The 24,312-nt window shown below is 37.4% G+C and overlaps 2 protein-coding genes across 3 annotated transcripts; one reads left to right on the top strand and one right to left on the bottom strand.

The window, feature by feature from the left end:
• Positions 1–605: 605 nt before the first annotated feature.
• Positions 606–1,781, top strand: LOC121993681 (non-specific lipid transfer protein GPI-anchored 13-like). The gene is made up of 3 exons (XM_042548033.1): positions 606–1,041; positions 1,147–1,242; positions 1,351–1,781. Exons 1-3 carry the CDS (start codon positions 684–686, stop codon positions 1,512–1,514), a joined length of 618 nt encoding a protein of 205 aa, XP_042403967.1. The 5' UTR covers positions 606–683; the 3' UTR covers positions 1,515–1,781.
• A 578-nt stretch (positions 1,782–2,359) lies between these two features.
• LOC121995679 (elongation factor P-like) lies at positions 2,360–19,154 on the bottom strand. 2 transcript variants are annotated; one of them, XM_042549418.1, is made up of 11 exons: positions 18,821–19,154; positions 16,470–16,500; positions 16,361–16,374; positions 16,212–16,262; positions 14,250–14,319; positions 12,658–12,724; positions 12,517–12,587; positions 10,320–10,443; positions 6,310–6,349; positions 2,873–2,940; positions 2,360–2,645 (listed from the first exon to the last, which is right to left on the bottom strand). In XM_042549418.1, exons 1-11 carry the CDS (start codon positions 19,007–19,009, stop codon positions 2,639–2,641), a joined length of 732 nt encoding a protein of 243 aa, XP_042405352.1. In that variant the 5' UTR covers positions 19,010–19,154; the 3' UTR covers positions 2,360–2,638. The 2 variants fall into 2 exon arrangements, with proteins under 2 accessions (XP_042405352.1, XP_042405353.1); XM_042549419.1 differs by having other exon boundaries at positions 12,517–12,584; positions 18,821–19,150.
• Positions 19,155–24,312: the final 5,158 nt, after the last annotated feature.

The raw sequence follows: 24,312 nt of genomic DNA, 5'->3' as shown, positions 1-24,312 counted from the left end.
TAAGCGATCTACTCGGATGAGCTTTTTGGCCAATCGGACCCTTCAGGCCCGATCGACAATTGAAGTCAACCTCCAGTCGGCCTACTTTTGATGAGACCGTTGGTTTCCTGGCGTTGACCACTCTGACTTTGACCTCCATGTCGACTGCTATCTCCGCCTTTGACCCACGCTCGGTGGCCCCCCTTTATCGTCGTATCACAAGTTTTCCCCTCAAGTCTAGTCGATAGAGACTGTAAGTCCGACTGACTAGACAAACAATATCTTCGGTGACAGAGTCACTGCTCAACTACCACTGTTGTCTTGGATTTAGAGCCGTCGCTCGACTATCAATTATCGACCTAGGCTTAAAGCCATCGTTCAATTATGAAAAATACTGTAATTACTTCACACTCTGGATTTAGAGCCGTCGCTCGTCTATCAGTTACAAGGCATTTGATAAATTTTTTTTTCACTTCTGTCTATCACCAGCGACAGTCCTTCCTTTTAACCCTCTTAAATGCAACCACTTTGTTGAAGTGTTAGTTGCCCAAAGCTTTCATGCATTAACAATGAAAAAGACCAAAGAAAATAAATTCTTTTATATATTATATATATATATACATACAAATATGCCTTCCGCTCACCAGTCCTCTCCGGCTCCTGCGCCTCCCCTCTAAGTCTCTTACATGTATCTTTGATCAAACATGGCTCCGTTAAGCCTTAGCTCGAATTACAAGTACTGGATGCTGGTTGTCGTGCTGCTCCTGGGGGTGGTGGAGCCGCCGCCGGCCCGGTCTGACTTCGCGAGCGACCGGGAGGAGTGCTCGAGCCAGCTGCCGGCGGTGCAGACGTGCCTACAGTACGTGCAGGGTAAGGCGGCGGCGCCGACGCCGAACTGCTGCTCCGGGCTGAAGCAGGTGGTGGCAGCGAACAGCATCAAGTGCCTCTGCATGATCGTCAGGGACCGCAACGAACCGCAGCTCGGCCTGACGATCAACGCCTCCCTTGCGCTCGGCCTGCCGTCCAAGTGCAGCGTGCAGTCCAACGTCTCCGACTGCCCCAGTGAGTTTTTTTTTTTTTTTTAATTTTTTATTTTATAAAGAAAATACCAAAAAGTAATTTATGAAAGTATAATTAAACTAATTTGTTTTGTTTAATTAACTGCAGGATTACTAAACCTAGCGCCTAATTCGACGGATGCTCAAATTTTCGAACAATATGCAAAGGATCATCCAGATGCAGACTCTGCTGCCGGTGCCTTAGGTAATTAATTAATTAATTAATTATAATACATTTATTGTTAAAATATATAGGTCATTAATAACTCAACAAGTTCATTACTGAGAATTGAGAAAAGCTTTTCGTTTGAAGGTAATAATAATAGCACGGCGACGAGCAGCAGCAGAGAGAACGAGAGGAGCTCCAGATTAACCATGGCGATGAGTTTGGCCTTCCTCATTCTTCTCCATGTCAGAGTCCAAGTTAGAAGGAAAGAACATGCCCAGATTAATGTTTCGGGTTTGATTTGTGGATGAGTAAAAAATAAGAGAACAAAAAATATTATTGCAAACGCAGTGGACGAGAATAAAATTTACATCCTTTGTGTACCTTATCATGGTAGGATTCAAGAAAAACAATGATATAAATTCGAGCAACAACACTTGTTACAAAGATCAAGAATCTTGGACTTTCTTTTTGATGTCATAAGTGACTTGCGATTCCCTAGAACATTCATTACATGGATAAGGAGTTGCATCACCGCTACTTCTTTCTCCCTAATAATTAATGAAGATATTTATGAATATTTTAGTGGTGGTGGAGGATTCAAGTAAGGTGATCCCTTATCCACTTATCTCTTGGGCATCTACATGGAGTATATAGCATGACTATTACATCAGCCTATTCTGAGACCTGATTTTTATTTTTCAGGATTGTCTTATTAGCCAATGTAATATGGAAAATCCAAGAAAAGTAGGATACTTTATGAATTAGACGAATTCATTATGCATACCTAAGGCAGGTGGATTTATAGGCATGATAAGCATACAGACTCATCACTGATAAAACACAACCTGTAGATCAGGGATGCCATCCCAACCTCAGCTGGTAGCCGGACAGTAGTGTTTGGACAAACAGGCAAGACAAAGAAGATATATGACTTCTTCAGGAGTGTCAGTCCAAGAAAAGCATGGGCAGGCACAGTGTGAAAGAGTTACATGCAGCTAAGTCATGCTTTCATAATATGGTCCTTCGAAGACATGAATAGTCCTTGACCAACATTGTATATTATACTCATCATCTACACATTTTACCGATCATTTTAAAAAAAAAAAAAAAATCTGTATTACTTTCAAGTTTCAAATAAAACTGATTGCAAGAATTTAAAGTACATTTTCCCTTTGAAGGTGGACTAAAAGGCACCCCTTTGGGTATAGCTCATAAAACTCCATAATGATGTGGAGTAATGGGCAGATTACATTATTTATTGAAGCGTTTTTAATCAGCAATATCGACACTTTGTTTGTCAAATTACATGGAACTCTAAAAGGAAAAATAATAAACTCGTCTAATGGAAAATAATTAAGATATTTGCGGTAGCCAGTGTTACAATACTAAACAAAAAGGCTCAGGTGTAGAGTTCCACCTGGAGATTCGACTCTTATGCCCTGGCAATAAGATCAAAAGAGTTACAATACAACTAGAATGCTTTCAGGTAGGAAAGATGTAAAATTAGGCATCCTAACAGTGACTTTAGAGAGGTATTATTAAAACGGAAGCTCGCAGACATATGCTTTCAATTGCATGGCCAGTAAAAGTGTCTCGTTAACAAGGAAAAAGTATATGGACATGACTTGCAATTCTGAATTATATACAAAGAAAGAATTTAACTAACCTGGTAATGTATGAGTCATCAGTGGTATTGACCATGATCTCTTCGCCAATGTCAACGAAGGGAGGTGCCTAAGAATTACAATAGAAGACCAATGTTACTACGCTAGAAAGTAAATAGATTTGTTGCTGAGTGAAAAATATAAGAGAATTATAAAGCAACTAAACGTCAGCCGTAGAAAATGGCCATCAATCATAAGAGAGAATAGAGAAGTGATGCAATCAAGCAATTGAAAATGTTTCAGTGTAACAGACGTCTTATAGATAGCAATTAATAGTGCCAAGAATGAACCTGATATGGTCCTCATTTTAAATCCCAAATGTTATTTGCCATGTCTTAAGAAGGAAAACATTAAAGAATAACATACTCACATGATATCTCTAAATTCTAACTGAGAGCTAAAAATGGTTCCGGTAATAAATGTTAAACTCTATGGGTCATAAATAATTAAATAGTCTACAATTAAATTGTTTTTCATCAATAATTTTTTGGGCTGACGGATTTTAATAGGTGATTTGGCAGTCAAGCGGTGAGCTAAGATATATCAATGTTTAAGTTTTACTTCAACATTTGCAATGAATTTATTTTTCCTCTAGTGAAAAGCAGACCTAAGAATGCTGGCCGAATAAGCCTCCGTGAGCACTTCCCGATTTATCTGATGACCGGTGGAAAACTTCTGTGAGACTAAGGCCAGTCACACCCAGAATTAGTCGGTTCAAAGAATTGGATACTAGGTGTCAAGTGTCAACTAAAAAAAACATTTGCAAAGAAAATGCAATAATAAAATGAAGTAATGTCCTAAATTAATGGTGTATACTTCTGTTAATCGGACTCAGCATTCCAACTCTATCTGTACATGTTGACGTAACAAGACAAGCGTACAAGCCTGAAATACAAGTCCAGCGAGCCAAACTCTATTTACTTTGACATGCTGAGAAAAGGAGAATAAACTAGGAAGAAAAGAGGCAGAGGCAGAGGCAGAAGCAGAGGAGGGGAATTACCCTGTAGCGTTGAGAATAACAACACACCATGGTTTTAAATCTAGAACTGTTTCAGGCAAAACGGTCGAAACGTATTGTTCCGACAAATTACCAAAACTCAATACCACTTGACACAGAAAATGATCTCATTCTTATGCTTCATTTCTTTCGTCTTTCGGCCTCTAATCTATCACCAATATTATGCATCGAAATGTCGGCACGATACCGAAATAGTATCGTTCCAACTAAAGACAGAAGCTCTGGCTCGAGATTTTGAACCTTGAAACACAACACAATTTTCCAAATCTTCTGCTAGTCTATCATTGGAGAGAACCAGAAGGAGAGGCTAGCGCCACTAATTACAGATGAACTCACTGCACACATTCAAGACTGTGGTGCATGTTGTTTGTAGATGATATTATTTTGATAGATGAAACATGTGAAGGAGTAAATGCTAAACTAGAATCTTGGCAGGAAACGCTAGAAGGGAAAAATTTTAGATTTAGTAGAATAAAGACAAAATATATGAAATTTAAGTTTAGCAATATTAAACGTAACGAGACAATTATTAAAATAAGAGATGACGAGTTGCCTGAAACTGAGAGTTTAAATATTTAGGATTATTTTTGCAAAACGATGGAGAGATTGAGAGAGATGTCTTACATAGAATACAAGTAGGATGGTTGAAAATGAAGAGAGCGTATCTCTAAAACTTAAAGGAAAATTATATAAAATGACAATTAGACCTACTATGTTATATGGAGTTTAATGTTGGGCTATGACTCGACCACATGAGCAGAAGATGAGAGTTGCAGAGAAGACGATGTTAAGATGGATGTGTGGACATACGAAGATGAACAGAATAAAAAATGAGAGCATTAGAGAGAAAATCGGAGTTGCATCTATTGAGGGAAAACTCCAAGAGAAACGTTTAAGATGTTTAAGATGGTACGGGCATGTACTTAGACGACCAATAAATGCTCAAATTAGGTGATGTGAAAGTATGACAAACACGCATATCAAACAAGGAAGAGGAAAACCAAAAAAGACTTGGTTAGCAACAATAAAACAAGATAAAATTTATTTAAGTATAGATGATGATATAGTAGGAGATAGAACTCCATGACATAAAAGGATCCATAAAACTAACCCCACCTAATGGGATAAGGTTTGGTTGCTGTTATTGTTATAAGTTCATGAGTTCAAACTACAATAGTACGAAAAGATAGGGTAGAGAATATGGAAGAGGGAAAAAGTTATGGGTTGGATAATAAGAAGAGGGAAAAGGAAAGAAGGAAGAGGAAGAGGCAACTTTCTCTACCTTAAATGTTTTTTTTTGGTAGTGGGAATAGAGATGATGTATTATCTTTCAGTAGGTAATAATACACCTGTTAGATAACGTTTATTTAGTCCCTATATCCACATCAAAAATTTCATGTTCCCAGATTTCATAAATCACATACTTCACATCTATATCCATATTCATGTTAGATACTTGAGCACAAATCAGAGTAACATTGGTGGATATAATTAAGATGTTTACAATTATGGTGATGCAATAAAAATATATCATATCAAATGATGGAAAGCTCAAGTTGATTGTTGAGTTTCAGAACCTAGGTGCTTAGCCTAGTGCCTTTGATAGCAAAAAGTGCAAAACTTCCTGGTGCATTACTAGTAAGAATTGAGGTGATCATTTTGGAGTTTTGGTGGCAGTCCACTGCTGCTTCCTTGGTCCTTCGAAATTTTAAATAGGAAAGTACAAATTGACAGTAGCTCAATCACAAGGATTGATGGTTCAGATGCTATGACAATGACTTAACATTGGTTTTAATGTTAATTTGTTTCAAAATAAGCTGTCCTTTGTTCAATATTTTAATCTAGAATTCAGCAACTAGTATCCAGTGATCTACAAATTCACAAGTGCTTTACTCCATAGAACATTCTTGTACCTGCATCATAATCATTAGGTTGTTAAAGAATATCTAGTTGTCAGTTAAACATGTGGCTAAAGGCGATTTGCTCACCCCCAACGCACCCGCCAACCCGTCACTAGGCCAACACAGAGGAGATAAATCATGGGTGGCTACTAGCCATTAGTGCACGTGGCCTAGGCATAGGGGAAGGCATGTTCGGACGTTTTGACCCCAAAATCTCATGTTGCAACACCCTATGTTTCAACTACCGCACCACCCCGAGGGGACTAGTTGTAAGTTAAACATGTCAACTACATTCATAGAAATTTGCGAAGTTAAATTGTACTCATCCAAAGAAAAAACATCGTTCCTTTTCACTTTTACCTATAAAACAACCTAAGTCTTGTAATATATCTTCTATAATCCGATACATCTTAAATATAATAATAATTAAGAATTGCATATCAAAGATGCATGAGAGCTATAAGAGAATCAAGAACATGATAGAGGTACATAAACTCTTCAAGTAAAATAACAAACTTACAAGCACTGTAATGCCATTATCTATTACAACCCTTTTGTACCTGCATTTAAAAGCAATTTAGGAACTTGTCAGACATACAGAAAGTAAATATGTTAAAAGTAAGGAGACACTGATTGCCCTAGAATTTCAATAGTCAATGCCTCAAGTTTTATTATTTCTGTCCAAATGGCTCCTGCAGTTTCAATATTGTCAAAATGACCCTAGAATTTACAAATCTTAGTTTAATCCACACCCTAACCAGGCTTTGTAAGGTACAGGGCTAAAGGGACTAGGATTTGTGAAGTGTTGGGTGCGGGTGCAGTATAACATTGAACTCTTAAACTTTGTTTCCTGTAAAGGAGAGCACACCTAGAGAAAGAAAGAGGGCAACAAAAAAACCTTACAGAAAAAACATGATTGTGAAATATTTTCCATCCAGTCATTTTCGTTGATGGAAGGAAAGCAAGAAGCAACAAAACTTTATTTGTCAAAGATACAACAATAGCATCCAAGCCTTCTACTAGATGGGTTGGCTATATGGATCCTCCTACATCATTGAATTCTATCCTTTACAATATCATTATTACATATTTAAATAAAGTTTATCTTGTTTTATCGTTGGTGCTAACTAAGTCTTTTTTGTTCTTCCTATTTCTTTATCAAAGATAAAAAAACATAAATCAAATATAGATTTGAAAAAGATTTTTCTTTTTGAATCTTTTGGTTTAACTTCCTCATATGAAACACGCCCTAAGAGGTATGAGGTATTAGGCAAAACAACAGAAACCTCTTGTGGACAAAGTGATAATATTGAGTCCATGAGGCGAAATAAAACTTTTGCCTAAAATAAATCCTTTGGAAAAATAGGCTAGAGATAAGAGAAGCATACAGTAAACAGAGAAGAGCATAACAAGTAGTGGTTAGTGAAAATGTATAACAAAGTGCAAATATAATGCTTGTATATAACATTGTTCAGTGTATGTGAATTTCGTTAGGATGTGATCCACAGAAGTATGTTACTAAACTTGTTAGGACAAAATTTTGGACTAAGAGTGCTATGATTTCATTAAGGTTGAATTTGGAACCTACCACATAGTAAACTACAAAACAAAAACTAGAAGAGGTGTGCACAAAGTTATGGACCAAAAGATTTATGATCTAAGCCTTAAACTTTGAGCTCAAATTTCAAATAAACTTGAAATTGCTTCAAATTCTCCATCACATATTCATGCAGCACTAGTTAATCAAATAGTTTTGTGCAGCCAAAGCAAGAAAAGGTTAAGAAATATGAATATGATTCAGGTCAGGCTGTTTTATAGAAGCAAGCATAATTCATTGTTTAACAATCAAAGAGAAAGTTAGGAGACCAAGGACCAATATACATCATTAATCAAATACAAAGGCATGTTCTAATTATTTAAAAGAAAACAAATAGATAAAGAACTGTCATCAAATAGCAGGAGGGAAGATGAAGTTGATTGGACTGTATGTCACAGAGAGCATGGAGCATTTCAACGAATAAGAGTTGTCATGTTAAAACCTCAAAATGATGGCAAGCCATAAAAGGTCAAGAACAACTTGCAATAAAAAAAAGCAGCCTGGTGCACAAAGTTCAGGTCCCGAGGAAGAATCAGACTACATTGGATCTATTGTGCATAGCCTTAACCTGTATTGCAATAGGTTGTTTCTGCGACTCGAACCCGTGACCTTCAGATCACATGGCAGCAACTTTACCATTGCGCCAAGGCTCCCCTTCAACAACTTACAATAAAGGGAATAAAATCAAAGGCAGCACATGAATTTAGAGAAGCAACATAAGATAAGTAAGAATGATATATATATATATATAGTAATCTTAGCCTACTTTACTAATATGAAACAGAGAACCTTAAGGCAATTAGTTTCACGTAACTCAAGCTAGATCAACACCCCAACTTAAAAGTAATGTTTAAGCGCTTGGCCAACATTTATATTCTGTTTCTCCATCAAACTTACATTATATTGCATCATAGAATTCTTTGCTAAAATGTAGCAGTGTGCTTCAAGGGCTGGAGGCAGGGGCAGAGATAGGATCTTGGTTCAGTGCAGGCGCAAACAAATTTTAGCATCACAAAATAATTATCTTACAACTGTTGTTTTCCAGTCTTCATATTTTGAAACCTTTGTACAATAATTCCATTATCAACTCTTAGAAATATATTTTTTCTACATAAACAATAAAACTATCATTCATCCAATCATCACCAATGTCTTTCACAATTCTCATTACATAAAACATTTTCTCTAGACTGGGAACTGATCATTTATGTATTAAGCCCTTGGATGGGCCCAGTGAGTCCTCTTAATGGTCCATTCGCAAGCTACGAAGCAGAAATCACAAAGTTGGCCTAACACTAGTTAATATATGAGTGCTTGGATCACTATCTCGCTACATTGCCACAAAGGGGGCTGCCTTCTACCATATATATTTGATCGGATAACGTTGGGCTGCCCCTCACCTCAAAGATCTCTCTCGTCCTGCTCCTCAAAAGAAGAATACCAGCGAACCTAGTAAAGTTATGGAAGTAAACAGTTCAAACACCAGAATTCTCCTTCGCTGCAATTTCCTAAATTGGATATGAAGTCATATAACATTTTTGAACTCCTTTCCCCAAAGTTGGGATTGGATTGGATCTCTTCCTCACAAAAATATACATTTAAGGAATGAGGAGGGATAGAAGAGAGATCATCACCTGGCTTCACCACTAAATAACCAGCTGTGTATGGAACATGCACATCACCTATTAGTAATGTCTCAATATCGGCAACAATGAATGGATGTTTCTTACACGTATTTTTGAGGGTTATCATGTATTTAGAAATACGACACTTTTGATTCGCAAATGTGGTAGATCACCAGGTTCGACACAATTATCCCAAACCTTTTTCATCACAAGTTTGATTTCATCATCGTACAGCTTTTGACACTCCACATATGATTGAATAGATTTTTTATTGAAGTAGAAATGGATTAGAACACTCTTTATCTGAATCCTGATACTGCTCTACTTCAATTCTCACCAATTCAGAAAGATAGATTCTCCTAAACAACCCTTAAATCAATGGCATCCTCCTTTGAATCAATCCAACAAAAGGTGATATCACTCATTCCAAACGGCCTAGTGTCACCGGCCCCATGGCAAGATAGTAAATCACGGTACAGAGGCCTCCTAGATGGGAGGGAACCCAAGGCGGCAAATCTGCCGCCCGAGTACCAACTACACTACACCCATGGGGGCCACCCTCCTTTGAATCAAGGAGTGGAATGACATTGCCCAAAGTACACAACCCAGTGTGCCCATGTTAGCTCCGCCCATGGCTGGAGGCAATTAGTTTCATTTAATTATAGCCAGATCAAAATACCAACTTAAAGTAATTTTAAGCCTTCAACTAACATTTATATACCCTCCCAACTAGGAATGTTTTGCCAATGTTGTTATCCTAGTACTTAGAGATATGTACAAGAAAAATTAAACACATATTAGCAACCATTATTTGAAGTGATGTAATATGTTACTTCAATGGCTCCACTAAATTCTCACCTTCGAAGATTAATGATTTTTAGTTTATTGGCAGTGGCTTTCTTCACTCTTATGAACATAGTGACTTTTCTCATTCTCCCTTTCTTTGCTCCTACCTTTTTTTTCTAGTATTTCTTGTGGTTGTTTGTCCAACCCTTTTTTATCCTCTTTTATATTAATTTCACCTTCCTAGTCAACCGAGCTTGCAATTCTTTTCTATTACCCCAAAAATGATAATATAAAAGAGGTAAAAACGCACAAATATTCCTAGCATGACAACAAAATAAATATAATTAAAAATAATAAAAAATAATGAATTTTCAATCAAATAAAGAAAGTCATACTTGTGGCTCGAATATAACTATAGCAAACACATGTTGAAAGTTAAAAAACAAACACAAGAACTTTGAATAGAGAAATTCAAGTTGAGGATGATGGAATAAAAGCTTATGGCATATAAGAACAACTTACTGAGGAGAAGCTGTTATCCCTTTAGCATTAGGCTGTGCTTCAACAACTTTGCATTTTACACGAAGAGGAATTGATGCAGACATTAATTTGTTATCATAATACTGCAGTGTCACCTCCATGTCTTCTGCTTGTTTGGAGAAGAGAAATAACCAACATCAAAAATTATGCATTAATATGCTTAAAAGCACATGAGAAAAAGAAATAGATCCAATAAATTGTACATGCAATTAAAGAGAACCAAATTTACTTACCATCTGAAGAAATTGAAAAAAAAATGCATGAATAACAAAATGAAGTGCTTACGAGAGAGAAACTAATAAGGAAATAATAACAGGTGATTCTTTCTTCAAATATAGAGGTCGGTTCCACGAAAATAATCATTAAGCAAAAAAATCAATCCCTCACAAAATCTAGATTTTTTTTCTCTAAGCAGAAAGATAAGAGAATGCTGTTATATCAGTCATAAAAAGTTATAGATTAGCAACCAAACTTGAATGTCTTGCAAACATTATTCTTATAACATTTTTTTTTTCAGTGCGTTTTTTAAGAAGCATATACAGCCCTCCCAGCAGAAGCAACACTGTCATATTGAAAATGAACAGCTCATACACAATCAAACTCAGTTGCTGTGCATAATTGATATCTGTGCTAAAAAACCCCTGTTATACAATTGAACTTTGATGGATGAATAATGGGAATGAAAAATCTTTTAAAAATATAACAAATTATCATCTTCCAATTTTCTTACAGGCTTAAGTTTCATGGGTAGCATTTACCCAGGATTAAATCAGTTCAATCAACAAACTAAATTGAATAAAGTCAAAAACCAATTATTTTATTAGAAGGCTTTGGAACCAAACCGAATTGGAGTTTGAAATCAAACCAATCAGTTCAGCTTCATTTGATATAAATAAAACATATGTAAATTCAAAGGAAATTTTTTCCTACCAATATCTAAAAGAAGATAGGCCAAATCTGTGGAAAAATTACTCAGATAACAAATTATTGAATTATTTAATAATAAAAAACTTTATTAGTTTGGTTCTCTTAGATATGCAATTGCTATAAGCCAAATTAAACTGAAATTTTGTATGAATTCTTCTCTATCAAAAGTTAAAACAACCTAAGTTTGTTCAATTTCACAATTAAAGAATCTGAGACCAAACCTGGGAGTCTTGAGGCAAATGTGCAAAAAGTTATAATTATTGTCAGTCAAAATTCGTTCACTGTACAAATTCTCCAAGTCATAAAATAAAATGACTCCATCTCCACATCGAATAAGTAGTCTCTCCTTGTTCACCAAACACAATAGAGTAAGACTTTTTCTAGTATTGCCATTTGGATAATGGTACCTTAAACCTATTAGCAGTTAAAACAATCGTTTGCAATCCATCTTTAAAATGTTAACCATCTCAGTTTCTTTATAGAATATGTCTTTGCCATGTTTTTTATTGTTAGCCAATCTAGAAGTTCTAAAGTTCTAAGATTAAATTACCTTAAGAAAGTTTCTCTTCAACTAGGTATTAATTGCTAGAGTAAATGCACCTCATTGAGCTCAAGAAAGTAATTCTTGGCCCTCTTTAATTTCCAACATTTTTTTATTGTCAATTGAAGTTTCTATAGAGCTTAGTCACAAAAATTTCTTTCTGGAAATATGTTTAATAATACATTAATAGAAATTTTATCAATTACTAGACAGATCAATTAGGTTATGATGTTAATTCTTGTTGCACACACAAGAGACAGATTTTTTGTTTCACGCCCAAGAGCAGATACTGAAGGAACACCAGCAATTTTGGCAAGCATTGAGGCATTAGACCTTGAATATGCAAATCAATGGAAAAGTGATTATAATAATATCTTAGGACATGCAGCTTAAGATTATGGTCCAAGATTCCGTTTACGGTTTTTCACTCATTTGGTCAATATTCTGATTCCGAATTTGTACATGTGCATCGCATATAACATGCAAAACTGATTACCAATTTTGTATGGGTGAGTACAGTCACACTAAATTAGAATAGGAAACATACATGAAATTTTTGCTCCTGAAGGCTCAGATAAATTAGGAGTAGACGATGGAGACACTCCCTTTATATAAAGAAAAAGAAGATAGGCGGAAAAATGTAAGAAAGAGAATGCACTTGCAGGACATGACAATGTTAATTTGGTTTGTTTTGATGATTTTTTTTATTACCTTTAAGATAGGCAGCAGCTTTGCCAAACATTTCTTTCTGCACTTCCACTTGCTCAAATGTGCTCGGCCTACTTAAATACAGGTTCATTATTTTTAACAAATAATAATTCTTGAAACAAATGTACAACAACAATGACTCACTCCATAAGCGTTACTAAATTGCCTTCTTGATACAAGTATGTGAATGACTTTTCCTCAACAAAGACACCTGTGCAACATGAAAAGTGTAGAAACTAATACTGGATGTAGAATTTTGTGCAACATTGTCAAATTATCAGTAAGATGAATATTCCCTTTCTATAAGCAATAAAAGCAAAAAATGACTTTGCTAAGCTCATAATATGCAGATATTGTCAGTACTGATATGGCTACAAAAATTCAATTGTGACATATTTCACCTGCTTCAGACAATATTAAATATCTATAATATTTTAAATTCCAAAATTTTATTACAATCTAATTATTATTATTTAATTGAAGTAGATAAATATATGATACATCAATCATTTATGATAATAACTTAGATTTAAACAACATAATAAGTAATTATTATGTAGTGACAATCTGCGACAAGTTCACCAATAAATTAAAATTGCCTTCTCGACTTAGAAAATAATACCATCTTCAACACAGATCCATACTTATCTAGAACTACCTGCCACTAGTAGATATCCTATATATGGACATTAAGTGTATTAAATGGCTTATACACAGAGCAGGTGCACTTCAAAACTTATTTGGTTAAAATCCCCATAAAAATCAACCAATGATGGCCTTTCTTGCTTTGACAATAATTATTAGGCACGATAAGAAAATGAACTTTAAAGAGTTTTGCATATGCCCAAGTTCTGAAAGTACTATGCAAGGCATAAGGTGATCAACATTCAACTTCAATCCATAACTTCATATTGGACATTCGCAAAAGATAATAAATATTTTCCTTGATATTCTATATTCGGGTATCAAGGAGACCATTAAGTCATCCAAATCCTAAATTTTACTGCAGCCGATACCATCAGCCTTTCCTCATTTTCAGAGAAAAAGTATGAATAGTAGTATGTGTAGATCAATCCTTGTGGAGAAGACTTATTGAAGTAAACATAGTGATGGGGACAACCTTTTTTTATAGCGCAGAAATAAAGATTCCAAAGCCTAATTTTTAATTTGGCCTACTTTGAAAAATGACGACCTTATTTAGAAATACTGTAAAATTGTTAAAGTTTGAAAGTCGAAGAGTGAGTGATAAAGACCAACCATTCCAATGTTTTTTAATTTCCAATGTTTGAGAAATTGAACCGTCAATTATGAGTCTTTAAAAGTCATTATGAGACCTTAATGTTTTCTATATTAAAGAGTCCATCTAATAGCATCAATGTGTTGCTATATTGCTGGAATACAAGATACAAAGTGAGTTTTAACAATTTTTGCAGATCGTCTGATGTAATTCCCCTACAATGTGATGCCTAGGATTCCTTAGGTGTGATGTCTAAGTTTCTATAACCTTTCTACACTTCATTACTCCAAATTTCAAATTCCTACTCTACAAAACCATCAAACAAACAAGCTCTCTTTTTAAATTCCTATTCCACAAACATATGAACAATCAATCTCTTTTCTTGTGTTGCAAGATGCATGTGTTGCACCACATAGAAGATGCATAAGAGTACTAAATCAAAAGATCAATAATCATCCACACTGATATGCTGACTGTTTAGGAAACGTTGAATGCATACTCTCAATTGCCTCATCAGTGCGAAATCTTTCTGTTACTTTGTTCCCAGTATCAACATCTCGAAGTTCCACCTGTAGAATATTGATGGTTCAAATCAGAATGGAAATAAGTCAGTGACAATTATGGATTAATCAGAAAGTCAACAGAGCCAAAGATGATCAAGCTACAGCTGATGAAAGTGTAAATTGGTTAAACTTTGAATCAACACAATATTGATATTAATTTCTTAAAACAGATAGGTTATATCTTGATTTCCTATTTTCTATTCACGGTATCAATCAGTCCTAAAGTAACAAAAATTTGAAATGGTGCAAGCCGACCCCACCTAGTGGGATAAGGCTTGGTTGTTGTTGTGCAGTAAAAACTAAACCACATTAACTTAAATTTACTTGTACAGTAGCTTCAAGTGCAAATTTCTTAAGCATCATTCAAAATGGAAAACAGATGTTTCAGCATTGTAACGTCATAATACATCTTTGTCCAATGTAAATATCTAGGAAGACACTAAGAAGGTTAATGAAATCAAGACAATGACACCAGAAGTAGCAAAGGTGATATAAAAGTGTTTGACAAGGACAAGCAGTGTTAAATACCGAAAATTTGTCTAAAATCTTTCCACATCTTTAAAAAATATAGATTTTTTTTTAGAAAAAACAATAAAATAAGTTGAACTGGACAAATGAATTTAATTAGAGCATCAAGTTGAAGTCGAATTACGTTCGGATTGAATCTATCGGGTAGGCATGGTGACTAGAATCACACAGGTTTGAATTGGAGTCAATTTGGATTTGTTTTGGCTAATTTATGGCTGAACTAAATTTTAAGTGGGAATACCCTAATTCAAACAGGTTAAGAAGTTTTTTGAGGAGTTATATTCAGTCTCCTCTTTTCCCTCTCTCCCAATCACACACACATGAAGCCACCTTGGCACGCTGACATCGCTGGTCACCATCTTCTGCCATCGACCCCTCTCCACCCTCCTCTTCCTCTCCTTTTATCATACCAATACAATTACTAAATATTTCTTCTTTCTCCGTAACCTAGAAAAATGGTTGTGTAGAAGAACTCTAAGCACAAGCCCTTATTTTGAATCTGCTACCTTCATGTAAGTGTTGCGAAGCACATACATCCTCCAATACCCAACTTGGCCAACACTTGAAGCTAATAGGTGTTGTTATACTTGAACCCTTGCATATTTTTTCTTGTTAAAGTTGTGGGTTCTATCTTTGGGATATTGCTCCAGGGAAAATGCAAGCTGTCAAGTAACAACTTTAAGGGTGTGAACAATATTGCAAGGAGGAAGTCATGTGGATAAGTCCGTTGCAAATTTCTATCTTAAGTTCTTCATTGTCCTGTTTTTTCTTGTATTTGTGTTAAGTGTTAACTGTGAACTAGTCACTCACTTATCCCAAATTCTAATTCTTTAAAGGAAATTTGACCGATCATGTTACTCTTCCTTAGTGCAAAATGCCATAAACAAGAGCATTGACTAGATAACCACTACAACCAATTTCATTGATCACAAAAGCACTCATCCATAGCTACTACCCATTTACCATATAACCACTTATCCAATACTTCAAAAAGAGCCACCAAGGTACAGAATATCAGTCAGGAGTACCAAGGCCATCTAATTGTCTTATAATTATGTTAGGACAGACTAGAAATAATGTTCAATGTGTGGAAACGAAAAAACAGCTCAATGCAGAATGCTTCTAAGTACTCCACAAGGAATTGGGAAGCCAAACAAATATCTGAAAATCATAAAGATGCTGAGAGATAAGTGATTTGATGACTCTCCTAGGCAAATGAGTGTCAGTGGTGCCTAGCATCCAAGAGTCAATTCATTGTGATTCCAAGGAACACCATCAAACACAATATTCAGAGCACAACATGAAATTACTGCAGAGATGAATCATTATTGTAAAGGACCAAAATTAACAAAGAATCCCAACTTCAATACCTGTATAGTTGCTCCTCCTCTTCCATGTTGTGTATGTTGTGCTTTTAGTACCTATAAAATAATATAAGAGAAGATGTATATATAAATTAAAGAGCAAAATAAAAACATCATCTAGATCAAATATCTAGCAGATTAGCTACCAATGGTACCTGATAAATACGACCTTTTTCAGTGAAGTATGGAAATGAGAACCTCCTGATTAGCAAGATGATAACGAGAAACTTCTAATTGAGAAAAGATGTGGATCAAACTGCAAACCTTTTCTTTGCACGATCTTTCCAGGCCTCACCTGAACACCACCACATCACAATATGTCAGAGCAACACCTTGATAATAAAAAGATTTTCCTAAAATATTTAAATTATAATTATATTTATAAAACAGATAATTTGATAAAAAAAAAATCCATCCAACTACAGCTATGTCATTTACAATCATAAAGACTAAGAAAAGATAATCAAAACTATGGTTAAATTTATAAATTTTCATACCTCAGAAAACCAAGTAATTAAATGAACCAGTTCAATTGTCTTGCTTCACCAAAGAGAGGATCAGATATAAAATTATCAGTTTATCTTGAATTTTAAAATTAAACAACTACAATAGTATGCTATCAATGTTTTTTTTCAAGCAATTTAGTGAAGGAAAAGATTTAATAGAAGGCTTATAGTTTTCCACCCAGTTTTGACTTTATACAAAATAGATGGTTGAAACGTCTCCTATTGGAAGTTATTTCAAGCAGAATATATAATTGATCACCCAAGGTGCAACTGCAATACTAGTATGAAAGGAGCCATAGCTGAAACATTGAAGGCGAGGAAGAAGCCATAAAAATCAACAGCAAGCATGGTACACAACCACTAAGATAAGTTGCCCCATGCCCCCTAATACTAACTAAACAGGAGAAAAAAATTCTTAAAAGCACACAATGAGAAAAATGAAAGAAAGAAGAAACGTTTTGAGAAGCAGAAAATATTGGCACCTCAAACATGCTTCTCATAAAAAGCCCTCAAAGAAGTTCACCTCATTAATTACAGATGCATTGGCAGGCAAAATAAGGGGGAGATAGTTTCAGTGGCAGCAAAGGTGAAAATATATTAGAATTCTGGAACCAAGATTTCTTGGTGAACAATGAAACTAAGAGTCCAAACTAAAGTAGCGAATTACTAAGGAATGTAGGTGGAACATTGAGACAAAATGAGAAAAGGTAGATAAGAAGAGAAAAAACACAAAGAAATACAGCAAGTTGTTGCAATGATATTTTCATGTCCAAACAATTAGGTGTAAGGGAGACAATAATATCAGAGAAAAATTAGATCTAGCTCTAATAAATGATAAAATAAAAATAAAATAAAGGTTGAAATGGTATGGACATGTTCAAAGGCGACCAATATGTTCAAAGGCAACCAATATGTTCAAAGGCAACCAATAGATCTGGTTAGTAAAGTCAATTAGAGTGGAAGGTATAGGAGACGAAGGAAGCAAAAGAAAACTATAGTTAGCGAAATAAAATAAAAAACTAATTAATTGATTTGAATACTACTATCAACAGCCCTCAATAGAATCAAACATATTCCTATAGTCAACTCCAATCCGGGACAGTATAGTTAGATGAGAAAATGATAGCGATGACACATCATACAAGTAGCATTAGTCAGACAAAACATTTAGACAGATTTAATTTGGCATTAAAACTATAATTGGTTGTACTAAAACAACAAAAAATCTCTTAAATAAGCTAAAGAAGAAACGATGTAAAATTTGACAAAGGAGAGAATAAAAGATAACTAACAACTTTCTAATCCATTAAAAGGCTTGAGAACCTTCGACAGTTTTCCAGGCATATTGTTAAGAAAATACATTCCAATGCTAGTATTCTAAAACTTCCTTGATATTAATTAGCTCCAAACCACAGATTCAGGTAGTTTTATTTTATTGCACTTAAAATAAAGTGACAGCATCGTACCAGTCATAATCATAGAAGTCAAAACTTTTAGAGATATGTGATCATGGTAGATATAAACTTAGGCAACAACAAGAAAAAAATGCAATACAAATTCAAGCAGTTGTCTTAAACGATCTAAGGTTCAAAAGTATTTCCATATGAATGAGCATGAAAATTGTGCCCTAAGTGCAAAAGATTACTCTGCCAACAAAAAGCTAAAATTTTCAGTGAACTAATTTACATGGCTCATTCATTTAGAAAAAAAAATAAAAAATAGGAGATGCAAATTTGATGGTGATGTTGTTTGCCAGAATTCATTAAAAAAAATAATGCAAAATTCGAAACAGTTTCACACCGTATCGAACCAAAAAACTATCTTCTGTTTGAATTAATCATCCATTGACCAATCGGAATGCTCTTAATGTTACCATCATAATTCAGAATCCAAAAAAAAAAAAGTTGTAACGAGGCCATGAAGATCAGGCCTTCCCTTTATTTTCACGTAAAATGGCATAGCATGCCATCATGAATAATAATAACAATAATAATCTGGAATCAGACGCGTTCCCCTGCTAATCCAAACTCATCCATTGATTAATTTTCTAGGAAGAAAAAAAAAAGGAAAAGGGATCAGAGAGAAAGAGATGGAGGGCGTATGAATTACATCGGTGCCGAGTATTTTAGCGCCTCGGGACTGCAGTGCCGCCCATGGTACAGCCAGGGTGGCGCGATGCAGCGAAAGGTTCAATCCATCACGTCTTCGAGTGAGAGTTGATATGCCGGCGGAGGAGAAGGGTGGAGAAGAGCAGCAGGAGAGAACAGTCTGGAAGAACCGCCTCCGTGCGATCTGCATAGCGAGCGGGCACAGCGTAGTAAAACGCAAGCCCCTTCCCTTTAGCTTTGGATTTAGTTCCGTCTAAAACCCCTTTTGGCCAATTGCCCTAACAACCGTTTTTAGACCCTTTATCGTAATCAGCTTAATTCCTCTGTCTTAAAACACTCTGAGCTCCCCTCTAAAAATATTATATAATCTACAAATCAAAAAGTTTTAATATGCCGTACTTGCGCTGCGTGAGCACCTATAAATTTTATTTATTTTGATTTATTTTTTATTTAATCCTATAATACTTAATCCTTAAATTATAAAAGTAAAATTTGATTAGTATAATCAGCAGTTCAGAAAAAAATAAACAAATATTATATATATATATATATAAAACTCTCATAGACATTTGATTGCTCTATAATTCAATCAGGGATGAGAGTTGGGCATGTATGGGTTTGATATGATGTCTAACCCTCGTACTCGATTCTCATCCCCAAGTGAGTGTGTAGGGGACTCAGAAGTGATTCGGATTCTCGGATGTGTGTGAGTCACGGACGGAAATCAAGTACCATATCAGTTTATATATATATATATATATATATATATATATATATATATAGTTAGTGAGGGAAGTCAAGTACCGTATCAGTTAATATATATATATATATATATATATATATATATATATATATGCGTACAGTGCGTGATTGTGCGTGTTGCGCAGGAGATCGTTTTGTTTTTTTTATTTTTTTTACTTTTTTAATATTTTAAATTAAAAAAAATCAATTAAAAAAATTAACAGTTCCTTATATAAATTCTTAATACATTAATAAATCCCCTTAACATGTTACAATACTCAATAAATACTTAAATTAATTTTATTTTAAAATTTTTTTAAAACCAAACGCTATAATCTAATTGGGAAGTCTGAACCCCAAAGGTAAAATCTAAAAAAAATAACTTTGATACTATAACCCAAAGTCTGAACCCTAGAAATAAAATTTTTAAAAAATATTTTAATTATTTTTTTAATTCAAAAATTAAAATTAAAAATTAAAAAAAAATAAAATCACTGATCTCCTGCGCGCGCACAGTCGCACACTATGTGGGCGCGTAGGATATCAAATTCCTATATATATATATATATATATATATATATATATAAGGTTTAGGCGTTTGGTAAGGTGTAATCTGCCTTGTAATGTAATCCAGATTACATTACAAGGCTGATTATTTTATTTGGTTTCATTTTTAACTTGTAATGTAATGTAATATGGATTACAAAATGTAATGAAGTTTTGTAATCTGGATTACAAAACACACACATTGTAATCAGATTACATTACAAGGTCATCTTTTAACAAAAATTTGAATGTCAAATATACCCCTAGTTTGTCGCCGCCCATCTTCACTCGCCGCCACTGCCACCGCCCCCGGCGGCTGACGAACGGGGGGCGTCGGCGGCCAGCGACCGGTGATCGCCGGCGGGCGGCGACCAGTGACCGTCGGCGGCCGGCGACCCGTGACCTCCGGCGGCCGGCGACCATCGGCGGTCGGCAGTCGGCGACCATCGGCGGCCAGCGGTCGGCAACCATCGGAGGCCGGCGATCGGCGATCATCAGCGGCCGGCGGTCGGCGACCATCGGCGGCTGGCGACTGCAACGCTCGGCGATGGTCGGCGGCCAACGACTGGCGGCACCGACCACCGCAAGCTCCGACAAAGATGTAGCGCCCGCCGGTAGAAGTCATAGGATATTTTTGTCATTTTATAATAATACGAATTACATTTCTTATAAAAATAATGGACACCAAACAAAATAATGTAATCACCTTTGTAATCAAAGATTACATATATTTCATTACCAAACGTAGTAATGTAATCAAGATTACATTACATTACAAATTTGATTACATTACAAGCTCAATTACATTACGTCCAACCAAATGTAGCCTTAGTGTAATGTTTTTTTTTTTTAAGTTTTATGATTTAAGATATAATTTTTAGCATTTTAGAAGTATATATATGTGCTTAAAATTTTACCTTAAATCATAAAACTTTTTTTTTAAAAAAAAACATTATATTAAACTTGCCTTGGTTAGAAGTAATATAATTAAATTTGTAATGTAATGTAATTAATATTATATTACTATGTTGGTGAAAAAGTTGTATATTATGCATGTAATCTTTGATTATTGCAAATGTGATTATATTCTTTGGTTTGATGTTCATTATTTTTTTATAGGAAATATAATGTATATTATTATAAAATAATAAAAATATTCTTGATCCGGCAGTAAAGTCAGGGGACCTCCTCTAGAGGGGAGTCAACGCCACGTGGAGGTCAAAAGTCAAAAGGGTCAGCATGAGGCCCGGCCGATCGGAGTTGTCCTGGTGGGTCGACCGGCCGAACGAGTCCGAGCGGAATCAAAGACAGCCCGACGGGGAGTCGGGTTTCCGACGCTCATGGTGAAAAGGGTCGTCGGGTCGAGCGGGCAGCCCGCTCGGCTGAGGCATGAAGCAGCAATGGTGTGGAGGAACCGTCTCAGCCGAGCACGCGACCGGGAATCTTCCCGGTCGGATGGAGAGGTGCCTTCCTAGCGGCTGGACGCTCGGCTCGGGGAAAGAAGAGACAAAAGGACAAGGGGACATTGGGGAACATCTTCTGACAACAGGCATGTTCAACGACCAAACCATACGCATAATCTTACGACAGAAGGTTCTGCTGTCCCATCAGAGAGGTGCTCGGACTGTAGCAGTATGGTGTCAGGCATGCTCGTCTGGCAAGCCCATACTAAGGTATGGTAAAGGACACGTGTACACCTCGGTAGGTGTGCATAAGCCTCCCCACAGCTCTATATAAGAGCCTTCAGACTTCGCCGGAGGTACGCGATCTCTCATCTTTGGAGCCACCTCATCGTTTTCTTCTTGCCTGACTTGAGCGTCGGAGGGTCGTCGTCAGGAACCCCCTCTCGGCTCGACTTCCTTGCAAGTTCGTCGGAGATTCGTTCAGTGGATCGGAGAGAGAGGAGAGCGCCACGTCCCCAGCGTCCGTTGACTCAGCGTTCGGACAGGATCAAATTGGCGCCATCTGTGGGAACGCACCTGTATCCGAGCGGAAGAGATGGACGAAGCTGGACGACTTCACACCGTGATGCTCTCCCAGGAGGAGCTCGACGCTCTAATCGAGGCAAGAGCAGCTAGGCTCGTGGAGCAACAGAAACAGAAGGCGCAAGCCGAGCGACTGGAGCAACAAGCGACGTCAGCGTCAGGAGGCCGAGCGGAATCAGCGCTCGGACAGCTCCTTGGGCGGGCCCCTTCAAAGTCGTCGAAAAGCTCCGCTCGGGCGTCTATTATTTGGAGGATGAAAACGGACGGCAACTGGATCGACCATGGAGCGAGAACCACCTCCAGCCTTACCGGGCGGGGTGAAAGGTGCGCCAATGTAATGTATTTTGTATACTTTCCGTTTGGCTGTATACTTGAAATGCAGGAGTAAAAAATCAGGAAATTAGCGCAAGTATAGGGCATCATCAGCCGAGTCGGAAGACCGTCGAGCTCCGACGTTAAATATCGAGAGTCAGACCGGCGACTATAAACCCCTCGGACGGAAGACCGTCGAGCTCCAACGTTAAATATCGAGAGTCGAACCGGCGACTATAAACACCCCGGCCGGAAGACCGTCGAGCTCCGACGATAAATATCGAGAGTCGGACCGACGACTATAAACCCCCCGGCCGGAAGACCGTCAAGCTCCGACGTTAAATATCGAGAGTCGGACCGGCGACTATAAACCCCCCAGCCGGAAGACCGTCGAGCTCCGACGTTAAATATCGAGAGTCGGACCGGCGACTATAAACCCCCCGGCCGGAAGACCGTCGAGCTCCCACGTTAAATATCGAGAGTCGGACCGGCGACTATAAACCCCCCGGCCGGAAGACCGTCGAGCTCCAATGTTAAATATCGAGAGTTGGACTGGCGACTATAAACCCGCCGGCCGGAAGACCGTCGAGCTCCGACGTTAAATATCGAGAGTCGAACCGACGACTATAAACCCCCCAGCCGGAAGACCGTTGAGCTCCGACGTTAAATATTGAGAGTCGAACCGGCGACTATAAACCCGCCGGCCGGAAGATCGTCAAACTCCGACGTTAAATATCGAGAGTCGGACAGGCGACTATAATCCCGCTGGCCGGAAGACTGTCGAGCTCCGACGTTAAATAGCAAGAGTCGAACCGGGGACTATAAACCCCCCGGCCGGAGCGAAAGACGTTTGAAGATAAGCAGCAAGGGAAGGTAGGGACAAGTCGTATGCCACCTACGCCCGCTCGAGAGGCCTAGTTGGCCGAGTTGTGTGTCATAGGCCCCGACCAATCACCCACGAGCATGTAGAGTAAAAACAAAGTTGCACAAAGATAAATTTTTCATTGAAAAGTAAAGAAATTAAGGCCGAGCAGCCGAATTACAAAAAAAGGGAAGTTTTTGGCCGAACGGCCGAATTACACAAAGACTTCTACTCCAAAAAATCATAAATGTCCTTAGGGATGTTGCTGAGGAGCGCCGCGTAGTCTTGGGCCGGGATGCTGGCGGAGTCAGGGAGCTGACCCTTGGACTTCAGGTAGTCTGTTGTGGCGGTGATGGCAAGCTCAAAAGCATTATACATCCGCTTGCACATTTTTTCTGAAAATTCGGTCGAGCGGATGTGCTTCATCCTCAGGGCTGTGACTCGGCCAGGTTCCGCCTCTTGATATTCCCTAAAGGCAACTTGAGAAGCTTCGAGAGACTCCTGCAAAGTCTTCAGGTCATCCTTCTGTTTAATAGCCTCGGCCGAGCGGCTCGCCTTCTCGTTTGCCAGCTGCTCCGTCAGCTCCTTAACCTTTTGCTCCAGGCCCCGAGCCTCGACGTTTTTCTTCTCCAGATCGACGATGGCCGTCTTCTTCCGATCGGTGGCAAGACTTATTTTCTGATTAAGTGTCTTCGCCTATCGCTCGAGTTCGGCCAGAGTATGGGCCTGGCCGGCCGTCTTATTTTGTTCCGCCTTCAACAAATCCTGGGCCTTCTTGAGCTCTTTCTGCAGCTCGGCATAGGAGGGGCCTTGGGAGCTGGACGGGCCGCCTGAAGCCTTCAGCCTCTTTAACTCTTCGTCCATCATGGCTAGACGATTGCAGACGGCGATCTCCTCCACCCATCTCTGGCATAAGCAAGATTGTTAATTACCGATCGGAAAGAATGCGTAAAAGACTTGAGAAAATACGCTTACCCCAGTAGCCTACTGCATGTGGCTGTTGGCCAGATTGCTGAGTGGAATCATAGCGACGCGTGCCCGAGCGTC

The sequence above is a fragment of the Zingiber officinale genome, chromosome 6A, assembly GCF_018446385.1.
Source record: "Zingiber officinale cultivar Zhangliang chromosome 6A, Zo_v1.1, whole genome shotgun sequence".
Lineage (NCBI taxonomy): Eukaryota > Viridiplantae > Streptophyta > Magnoliopsida > Zingiberales > Zingiberaceae > Zingiber > Zingiber officinale.
This window is presented reverse-complemented; position numbering and strand designations above follow the sequence as displayed.

What these genes read in the sequence shown, in the direction of transcription:
- LOC121993681 (XM_042548033.1), top strand. Translation starts at nt 684, where the DNA reads ATGGCTCCGTTAAGCCTTAGCTCGAATTACAAGTACTGGATGCTGGTT. An exon ending in CAACGTCTCCGACTGCCCCA is followed by an intron (nt 1,042 to 1,146) that starts GTGAGTTTTTTT and finishes AATTAACTGCAG; the next exon opens with GATTACTAAACCTAGCGCCT. An exon ending in CTCTGCTGCCGGTGCCTTAG is followed by an intron (nt 1,243 to 1,350) that starts GTAATTAATTAA and finishes TTTCGTTTGAAG; the next exon opens with GTAATAATAATAGCACGGCG.
- LOC121995679 (XM_042549418.1), bottom strand. Translation starts at nt 19,009, where the DNA reads ATGCAGATCGCACGGAGGCGGTTCTTCCAGACTGTTCTCTCCTGCTGC. An exon ending in CACTGATGAGGCAATTGAGA is followed by an intron (nt 12,725 to 14,249) that starts GTATGCATTCAA and finishes CATGTTGCACAG; the next exon opens with GTGTCTTTGTTGAGGAAAAG. An exon ending in GGGATAACAGCTTCTCCTCA is followed by an intron (nt 6,350 to 10,319) that starts GTAAGTTGTTCT and finishes TTTTAAATGCAG; the next exon opens with GTACAAAAGGGTTGTAATAG.